Source organism: Salvia splendens, chromosome 7, assembly GCF_004379255.2.
Source record: "Salvia splendens isolate huo1 chromosome 7, SspV2, whole genome shotgun sequence".
Classification (NCBI taxonomy): Eukaryota; Viridiplantae; Streptophyta; class Magnoliopsida; order Lamiales; family Lamiaceae; genus Salvia; species Salvia splendens.
The window spans coordinates 11,243,034-11,253,832 of NC_056038.1; the positions used below are offsets into that span (position 1 = coordinate 11,243,034).

The 10,799-nt window shown below is 40.0% G+C and overlaps 1 protein-coding gene across 1 annotated transcript; it reads right to left on the reverse strand.

Moving 5' to 3' along the window:
* Positions 1-154: 154 nt before the first annotated feature.
* LOC121742211 (basic leucine zipper 43-like) lies at positions 155-715 on the reverse strand. The gene has a single exon (XM_042135291.1). The coding sequence runs from the start codon at positions 685-687 to the stop codon at positions 226-228; it is 462 nt and encodes a 153-aa protein (XP_041991225.1). The 5' UTR covers positions 688-715; the 3' UTR covers positions 155-225.
* Positions 716-10,799: the final 10,084 nt, after the last annotated feature.

Sequence of the window (10,799 nt, forward strand, 5' to 3'; positions counted from 1 at the left end):
TTGTACAAAAAGAAGAAGATAAGAAAGTTGGCTTTTTGGAATCTGAATATAGAAAATTTAGATCCACTAGAGTTATGTTTCTTTGTTAATTTGATTAAGCTATGTTTTAAAAACTTGTTGGTTGTGTTCAGTTAGGATCACTATTTTGTGGATGTGAGACAAGAAGGGATTTGAATAAGCAGAAGCAATAATAATGTACAGATAAAAAAGACAAGAATAGTAGCATTAATCAAAGTGAGAAGTGGATATTGATGCAGAGGGCAGAGGAGGAGGAGAATTAAGGTGCATGTGAGCGAGCATCTGTCGAAGCTCAGACGCATCCTCTTTAAGCTGCGAATTCTCGTGCAGGAGGCGATCGTTGGTGTCGAGAGCGTGGTTGAGCTTTTCGATCAGCTGGTGGTTCTCATTCCTGAGGCAAACCACCTGCGACCAGAGCTCGTCCAGCTGCTGCTGCTTCCGCATCCTCGAACGCCTCGCGGACTCCCTGTTGGAGATCATCCGACGCTGCTTCCTCTCGTTTATAATGCTCATCTGCTGCTGATCCTCTGCCTCGTCCGAGGTCGTCGAGTTGCTGCTCACACACCCCCATTTCTGCACTTGGTAGAGGGGGTTCATGTTGGTGTCAACCAATTGGGATAGGTTTGATTGTAGGAGATAATGAAGCTCATTCATTTGGTTTGTTTGCATTTTGCTCTGCTCTAAAAATAATGCTATGTTTACAGAATTGTAGGTTGTTTAGTTCCGAGGATGAATGGGTGTATTTATAGCATCGGAAAAAAGTAAAAGACCGTCTGGGCCCCGTTATACAAATATTTATAAAGATTGACTGTACTAGTGAGAAACTCAAATTTCCTGAAAATGTAAATATTCTTAATAATAAAAAATGCATTCAAAACAAAGACACACTCGCTGCATATAAATGGTCAGAAAATTCTAGGGACAAAAAAAACTACTAGAACTTCATTAAAAGTGAGTCTTTAAAAAAACGGAAATTTATCGTTTTCGTCACCTAAATTACTACCATGATAAAATTACGTACGTGATAGGGCTAGTATTGTATTCGTATCGTATGGGATTTCTATCTTTAATGACTTACGCCTGTGTAAAAAGTGGAGATTATAACAAGTGGGGGCATGAATAATGCAAATTGGCCCAAGGAAAAAAGTGTTAAATGTTGGGGGAAAAATATTTGTTATTTGTCACCCAAAGTAATGTTTGGAGTCGTGAAGGAATGAGGAGTTTTAGAGGAGAGGATGACTAAAATCCCTTTTCCTAAAAGTAGAACAAACAACTATAGAAAGCTATTGGTTTGACAATAATAAGTAATTTCATTTCAATTGACGCGTGTTATCAAATGAAAAGATTAATGTATTACATGTACATTGTTACATAATACTAACTACTTTCATTTCAATTGACGCGTGTTAATAGATTAATGTATAACACGCACGTCCACTTCTTATTCCATCTTGATAAAATGATGATTCTGACTCCTCTATAAATATGTCGATAATCTTCTCTTCTTATATTGCCTTTTGAAGGGATCGGTGAGTGATTCATTTCTAACACCTTTCTTGTGGTGTTTTCTACTAGGTTGAGCTATTATATGGAATACAAGTTGAAGAGCTGCATTTTGATATGGTGAATTTAGGCCATTGATGGGTGTTGAGAAGGAGCCAAAATTAAAAAAGATGAATCCCCACAAATCTCATCTCCCTTTGTTGAATCTTTTTGACCAAATGACGATATCTAGTTTCGTGTATGGACCTTACCTATGTAGACTTTATTTCATTTCCATCACCTTTTTTTTTTTGTCTTTTTTAGTCCATAATTAAGGGATTCTCGAATGTGTCTTCTCCATTCGTGCAAGATTTAATATAATAATAATGTGCAAGGGAAACACTACCCCATTCGCATTTCAAAATTTTAACCAGTTGTGTATACCATGTTATTATAATTAATATTTACAATTTCAATGTTGTTTGACAATCGACTCTATCATTTGATTTTCAGCGACTGAGTGTGTGAAAAATAAAAGTGATGATTGAAAACCTAAAATTAATTATACAACTTGCATGGGTTTTGAACAAGTTGAGTTAGAGAAGAACTATTTGGTAGTACTACTATATTTTTCAAGGACGACTCCACTACAATTGATTAGTTTTTTGTTACTACTTTATATAAATATTTTTATTATTGCATGGACTCAAAAGTTGCCATTAAATAATAGATTAGAACGTAAAGATTTCCTTTTTCTTTGAGCCGTAAAGATAAAAAAAGATTGGAGTCGGTTTCTGTTGATTGATACTTTATTTTAATTTTCGTCTATTATTTCTTCTTTCATTTCCTCAAAGATATTTTTTATTTACCAATATACAATATATACATGATTTTGATCTTTGGCGAAATGATTTTGCACCTAGTACCCCTATATGACACAAACCTTGTCGGCAAATCTTATCTATCCTTGAAATCGTATCTCAATTGTTTGTGAACATTTATGAGAATCTTGTAAATGCTAGGCTACAAAAACTCAGACAAAATGCTATTCATTAAATCTAAGTATAGTGGCTACTATGTATGATTAATTATAAGATGAGTTATAAGACCTATTGAGTACCCTTGAGAAGGGAACTACTTTTGTAGGAAAAAAGGAACTAGCAACTTAAATATTGTCCCTTCACAAAGAATAGCCTCATTTTTTTTTTCATTTTGATCTGCCTTAAGCAATAGTCTCATTTAAAAATAGAAAGTTTTCCTCAAATTATTCCTACTTATTTACAACTTATACCTACCACATTCATCCACTTTTTTCTCTCTCTCTCTCTCATAATTTAACTATTTTTTCTATTTCTCTATCCTATTTTACCCACTCTTTCTACTTCTCTCTTACTTTATCAAATTTTTATTAAAATTCGTGTCATATACCTATGAGATTTTTTTAGTGACCGAGGGAGTAATATATTTACAGGTGCCTACAAGTCACAAAGAAGCTAATAACAAAAATTCTACAGGTACAAACTTAGATTATTCACAACTCATATCTTAATTATCATTTCTTTTATCTAATTTATTTCTTAAGAATTAACATCCACACATCTTATCCTTAGGTCCTTATTCGTCACTTTCCTTCAGCAATTAGAGTCAGTTTAATAGGATACATAACACACTTATATTGGAATTATATAATAAAAATAATCTAAAATATAGGTTCTTATTATGTTTTGTTTATTTATGTTTCCTACAAAACTAATCCTTAATTAACGTGTCTTGTCTCTTAATTTTTCGCTCATATCATATTTCTCATATCTAAATTAAATTCATACACTAATTACATGTGTTTGTGGATTAAATTTTTATTCTAATTACGTTTGTATATAATTAGATTCTTATGCTAACAAAAATTAAATATACCATTTATAAAAATGCAAAGCAACAAAAAAACTAAAACTTAAAAAACAACAAAAAAGAAGGAAAAATAACCATCGAACTCGTACTTGGGTTAATCAAGCATGAAGTGCTTATATGATTACCATGTTGGTTTCTGGGATTACAAGAGATAACAACAGGGCGTAATACAACCCAAAATAAGGAATACAGAATGGAAAACTGAAACTGAATTACAATGAAAGAATCGAAACAAAGAATTGTGAACAGTGTTTAGCCGAGTCGAGGAGGCCTCTTCCCGCAAGACGAGATACGCCCCGGTAGTGCTCTCGGTTTGGCGTGTCGTCCCCAAAGGTAAAACGGTTACGTCTCTGGTGAAGCAGCACCGCAATCAACAGAGCTCCGGCGAACTGAATGGAGGATAGGGCAGAGCTTTCGACAGAAAAAATAATGCAGAGAGAGGGAGAGAGCTTATGCTTGTGAATGGTGTAATGTGTGTCTAATGCAGTGGAATGACTAGCCTATTTATAGGCCAAGCCACCATGTAGGGTCAATCAAGCCATGAAGGCTCATCATGGCAGATCCGTAACCGTCGGCGGTTACAAGCGTGTGGCAGGAGTGTGCCATTCGGGTGTGGAGCGTGTGCTTTTCTCACGTGGCAGCTTTGACTATGCCACGCTTGACGACGTGTCAAGCCACTTCGATTGCTAACTCAGCGGTGGTCTAAAAAGATTATTACGGGTCCAGACCCGAGCCCAAAGACCACCCAAAGACCAATTTCCAAGTCCAAGTCCAAGATCGGGACCGAGGCCCGCGGCTCGCGACCGCGACCACGTGCACGGGCACGGGCTCGGGCGGGAGGCGGCGGCGCGCGCGTGTGGGCTCTTTCACTCATCTTGGTCCACTATAATTATTAAGTAACATAAAGTCACTTAATTTAAACACATTAAAAGATGTGTCACTTCTCCAATGTGGGATAATTAACACTAGTTAATTATTCCCTAAGTTCAAGCTCCAAGCTTTAATTAAAAGCTAATTATGCCCAACTTTAATCCAATATTTCTCACTCACCGGAAATCGGATTTGAGAAAGTGAATATACTACATTTATCTACGTAAAATGTAGATCGACGCTATATCATTTAATTTCACAAAATTAAATGTCTCGTCATATTTATTATTTGGTCAAAATCCATTGATCGGGCATATTTAATCCATGATTTTTACAATCCCCCACATGAGTGGAAATAGCCGAATGCATATGCATGCAGACACAAGCTCAACCCTCGAGAGGTATATAAGCATAAGGATAGGTAGTTGTTGGCTTTGAACCCTCCATAGTCGACACCATCGGATACACATACGGCTTAGTAGCGCGATGCTTTGAACTAATCCCCCACAACGTGCACCGAGACAATGATGTTAACGCTTAAACACCTCAACCTCATCCGTTCTCACGTTTTGTGTCCATTGCGGTCTTGGACATCACTTTGGATTCATAAGTGCGTTTTATGAAGCGACCACACTTCGCACTTACATAGGTGATTCTTAGTCAAGTACCTTGCCATACTTGGTCTCTTTGAGAACTCCATATCTTTGAGATCCTTAAGAACCATTAAAATACATAGACTTAGCCTTTACCACTAGGCAAGTTCTCCAACACTCTATAGCTCTCTAGGGAATAGATATAGTTGAGTGTTTCTCATGAACTCTCATAGCTTAGTTGTCCCTTTGAACCAAGTTCTTGGGATCTCCAGTCATCATGGTTGGGTTACCACTATGATAATTCTTTAGTTTGTGGATTTCAAACCCATTCCCTCTAGAAACTCTAGAAACTTATTCATTTGATCACAGTTTAACCCTTTGGTCAGCGGATCCGCTAGATTATCTATTGACTTCACGTAGTCAATTGTAATCACCCCTGTTGTGATCAAATGTCTCACGGTGTTATGTCGTCGACGTATATGTCGAGACTTACCATTATAGAAGCCATTGTTTGCCCTTCCAATAGCTGCTTGGCTATCGCAGTGGATCAGCACTGGTGGCACTGGCTTAGACCAACATGGAATATCTTCAAGGAAGTTCTTAAGCCACTCGGCTTCCTCGCCAACCTTATCTAAGACAATGAACTCCGATTCCATTGTCGATCGGGCTATACATGTCTGTTTTGTGGATTTCCACGATACAGCACCACCCCCAATAGTAAAGACGTATCCACTTGTTGAAAGTGAGTCTCTATTGTCGGATATCCAATTTGCATCACAGTACCCTTCAAGTACCGGGGGGTATCTCGAGAACTGTAGCCCATGATTTTGAGTATGTTTTAAATATCTCAAAACCCTCACAAGAGCTCTCCAATGCTCTTTGTTTGGATTGCTCGTGTAACGACTCAACTTGTTTACGGCACAAGCAATGTCAGGTCGAGTGCAATTAGTTAAGTACATAATGCATCCGATGACCCGTGCATACTCTTCCTGTGCAACGGGCTCGCCTTTGTTCTTGCTCAAGTGAACGTCGAGTTCAATTGGAGTCTTAACCGGCGTGCCATCATAGGCTTTGAATTTATTCAATATCTTCTCAACATAATGCGATTGTGTTAAGATGATTCTATCAGACGTTCTTAGAATCTTCATTCCAAGAATTACATCTGCTAGACCCACGTCTTTCATATCAAAGTTTCTCTTTAACACGGTCTTTGTATCGTTAATTACTTGAGTGTTGCTACCCAAGATTAACATATCATCAACGTATAGACACACTATAACATGACCGTTATTAGTGCTCTTGATGTAGACACATTTGTCGCACTCGTTGATCTTGAACCCATTTGATAACATCACATTATCAAACTTCAAGTGCCATTGCTATGGCGCTTGTTTCAATCCATATAGAGACTTTACGAGCTTGCATAACTTTTTCTCTTGTCCAGGTACTACAAACCCTTCGGGTTGTTCCATATAGATTTCATCTTCTAGTTCACCATTTAGAAACGTGGTCTTTACATCCATTTGATGAATCTCAAGATTGTGCAATGCAGCAATAGCGAGAAGCACTCGGATAGATGTACTCCTTGTTACAGGTGAATAGGTATCGAAGAAGTCATGTCCTTCCTTTTGTTTAAAACCCTTTACTACTAATCGGGCTTTATACTTATCCACTGTTCCATCGGCCTTAAATTTCCTTTTAAGTACCCATTTGCAACCTAGAGGTTTCGCACCTTCAGGTAGATCTACCAACACCCAAGAATGGTTTAGCAAAATTGAATCAATTTCGCTTTGAACAGCTTCTTTCCAATGCAACCCGTCTGGGCGATCAAAGGCTACTTTTATAGATGTTGGTTCTTCATCTAACATAAAAGCAATGTAGTTAGGACTAAATATTTTTGGTGTTCTGACTCTATTACCACGTCTTAGTACTGTATCATTTGGATCGGGCCTTGCACGCTTGCGCGATTCAGGTTTCTCATCCACTGATTTAGAACTAGTGGCTTCAATCTCCACTGGTTTAGAACTAGTGGCTTCTTCTTCAATTCTTGTCTCAGAATTGGTTACGACTTTTTCTTTGTCTTTGCAAGGAAATGTATTTTCGAGAAATACGGCATTCCTTGACTCAATTGTTGTCCCTACTGTTATAGTAGATATTTCATACTTGTGAACAACAAATCGATATGCACTACTGTTAAGTGCATATCCAATGAAGATGAAATCAACCGTTTTAGGTCCGATTGTAACTTCTTAGGGCGGAGGAACCATCACCTTTGCCAAACACCCCCACACTTTGAGGTATTTGTAGGATGGCTTCCTTCCCTTCCACTCATAAGGAGTGACATCTTTTCCTTTGAGAGGGATTTTATTCAAGATATAGTTGGCTGTCAAAACAGTTTCCCCCCACATGTTATGTGGTAATCCTGAAGTCAGAAGCAGTGCATTCATCATCTCTTTTAGAGTTCGATTTTTGCGTTCTGCAACACCGTTAGATTGTGGTGAATATGGAGCAGTTGTTTGATGAATTATACCACTTGCGTTGCATAACTCCTCAAACGGGGCTACATATACGCCTCCTCTATCGCTTCGAATCGTTTTGATTTTACAACCAAATTGATTCTCAACTTCGTTCTTATAATTTTTGAACGCTTCTATTGCTTCATCTTTACTTCTTAAAAGATAAATGTAGCAATACCTTGTGCAATCATCTATGAAAGTGATAAAGTACTTTTTACCACCTCTAGTTTGCACCATTTTTAAATCACATACGTCCGTGTGAATTAATTCAAGGGGTTTTGTGCTTCGTTCCACCGAGTGAAACGACAACTTAGTCATTTTGCTTCAAGACAAATTTCACATTTATCTTGGGTATCCACTTCATTAGCCTTTAGTAAATCTAAATTCACTAATCTTTTAATGGCTTTTGAATTTACATGTCCCAATCTACAATGCCATAAATTTGAAGACTCAGTCAAATAAGAAGAAGTAGATGCTTTGTTATTATTAGCCATAAATTTGAAGACTCAGTCAAATAAGAGGAAGTAGATGCTTTGTTATTATTAGCCAATGGCTTTGCAACACTGCGAGTTGCTACACTAAGCTTGAAAAGCCCATTGGTTACATAACATTTTCCGATGGATTTTCCAAACTTGTATAATGCAAACCTATCAGACTCAAATACAAGTTTAAACCCCTTATTAACTAGTATTGATCCTGACACTAAGTTCTTGCGGATGTCTGGGACATGCAGCACATCCTTCAAAGTGATAGTGACGCCAGACGTCATCATGAGAATCATGTTGCCAACGCCGAGGATTTCGGACGATGCTTGATTCCCCATGTTGATCTTCCTCCCTTCAACAGCAGTGTAGGAGGCAAACTTGCTCCTATCTGAGCAGACATGAGCAGTAGCGCCGGTGTCGATGTACCAGCCACCCTTGTTATCAACAAGGTTAACCTCTTCAGTGAACACAGCAATGAGGTCGTTTTCATCCCAGTCCTTGAACTCCTTCTCAGCGACGTGGGTAGCCGGCTTCTTCTTCTTGCTGCGGCAGTCCTTTGCAAAGTGGCCTGGTTTGCCACATTTGTAGCAATCGCCTTCAAACTTCTTTGTAGGCTGCTTTCCCTTCACTTTGTCATTTGGATGATTTGGGTGAGGGCGTTTGTTGGAGGGACCGCCCCGCTCCAACAGATTGGCTTTGGCTTCAAGTGGGGTGAAGCCCTTAGCCTTTTGGTCGCTTTTGCGCACATCAGCCTCAATGCGCAATTTCACGATCAAGTCTTCAAGGGTCATCTGCTTTCGCTTATGCTTGAGATAGCTCTTGAAGTCCTTCCAACTAGGAGGAAGCTTGTCAATGATCGTGCACCTTAGGAATTTGTCAGGCAAGGTCATCCCTCCAGCCACTAATGCGTGGATGATCATTTCGAGCTCTTGGACTTGTTCCATGATAGGTCGAGAGTCGACCATCTTGTAGTCCATAAACTTGGATGCTACAACTTGTTCAGTACCTGCAGCATTATCTATGCTATACTTCTTTTCTAGGCTTTCCCACATTTGTTTAGATATGGTTACATTGGAGTATACATTGTAGAGGCTGTCATATAATGCACTTAAAATAAAATTTTTACATAGATAATCCCCTTTTCTCCAAGCTTCATAGTCCGCCATGACTTCGAGCCTAGTCTCTTGGTCGCTTGGCGCGGGCGGCTCGTTTTCCGTGAGGAAGTTGGCGACGCCCAATGTTGTCAAGTAGAACAACATCTTTTGGTACCACCGCTTGAAGTCAGATCCTCCAAACTTTGGTGGCTTCTCGGCAGGTGGCATCATTCTTGGTGCCAAAGGTGCCGCACTTGGTCCATGGAAGGAACCAATTCCGTTGCCCCCGAAGAAGCCAACAATATGGTTGGGCATAGAGCCCCCACCATTCATTCATGTTGGGCATAGAGCCCGCCATGATCGTACTATCCCCGAAGGGACTAGCACCCGCATGAGACCCGAAGGCCCCAGCATTCGTGTGAGACCCGAAGGCCCCATCACTCGATCCATTAAAGGATCCGAAGGAACCACTAAAAGTGAAACCAACCAATCCACTCGAGGTGGATCCACCAGTGTGCCCAAGGGGGTTAACGAACTCCCATGGGGTTGTTGATGAAGATGGGTAGCGCCCTGGAGTGGGCATCATCGTCGGAATCGACGAAGTGTTGACCGGTCCAGTGGTCGCCATGTTGGAGGAAATGGCGGCGGCGGAAGTGGCAGCAGCGGTGTTGGATTCAGTCGACATCTCCAGCAAAAGGTGTTTTAAGTTTCGAAAGTTTTAGTTCAGTTTATAGGTCCAAATTCCTTCAAAGGCAAGTTATCTCGTCTTGCGATTGTTGGATTCTGGGATTACAAGAGATAACAACAAGGCGTAATACAACCCAAAAAAAGGAATACAGAATGGAAAACTGAAACTGAATTACAATGAAAGAATCGAAACAAAGAACCGTGAACAGTGTTTAGCCGAGTCGAGGAGGCCTCTTCCCGCAAGACGAGATACGCCCCGGTAGTGCTCTCGGTTTGGCGTGTCGTCCCCAAAGGTAAAACGGCTACGTCTCTGGTGAAGCAGCACCGTTATCAACAGAGCTCCGGCGAACTGAATGGAGGATAGGGCAGAGCTTTCAACAGAAAAAACAATGCAGAGAGAGAGAGCTTATGCTTGTGAATGGTGTAATGCGTGTCTAATGCAGTGGAATGACTAGCCTATTTATAGGCCAAGCTACCATGCAGGGTCAACCAAGCCATGAAGGCTCATCATGGCAGATTCGTAACCGTCGGCGGTTACAAGCGTGTGGCAGGAGTGTGCCATTCGCGTGTGGAGCGTGTGCTTTTCTCACGTGGCAGCTTTGACTGTGCCACGCTTGACGACGTGTCAAGCCACTTGGATTGCTGACTCAGCGGTGGTCTAAAAGATTATTACGGGTCCAGACCCAAGCCCAAGACCAATTGCCAAGATCCAAGTCCAAGTCCAAGTCCAAGATCAAGATCGGGACCGGGCCCGGGCCCGAGGCTTTGTGTGCTTTGTAAAAAGATATTTAGCTCAAACCAACACCAAATAAATATCCTCCCAGGAATCCACAGCGCATCGAATGCACAGTACCATCACGTACAGATCATATGATCTTCAATCACCAGGAACAAACCAACAACAAATAAATAAAACAAATGTTTTGTTAACACCAATTTTATCTGAAGAAAAGTAGTGCCCAATTTCTCTAAAAAACCAAGCAACTTTGAGCCGACATTGTTAGTGGACCAAGACATGAAAGCTACTACAAATGAGTCAAAAATTATTGCAATAATTCAATTGCAGCACCCATCAATGCCATCTACTATATTTATTTCCACCGATATGCCAACTTTCATATTCTTTGCACCTAAGAAAATGGGCAT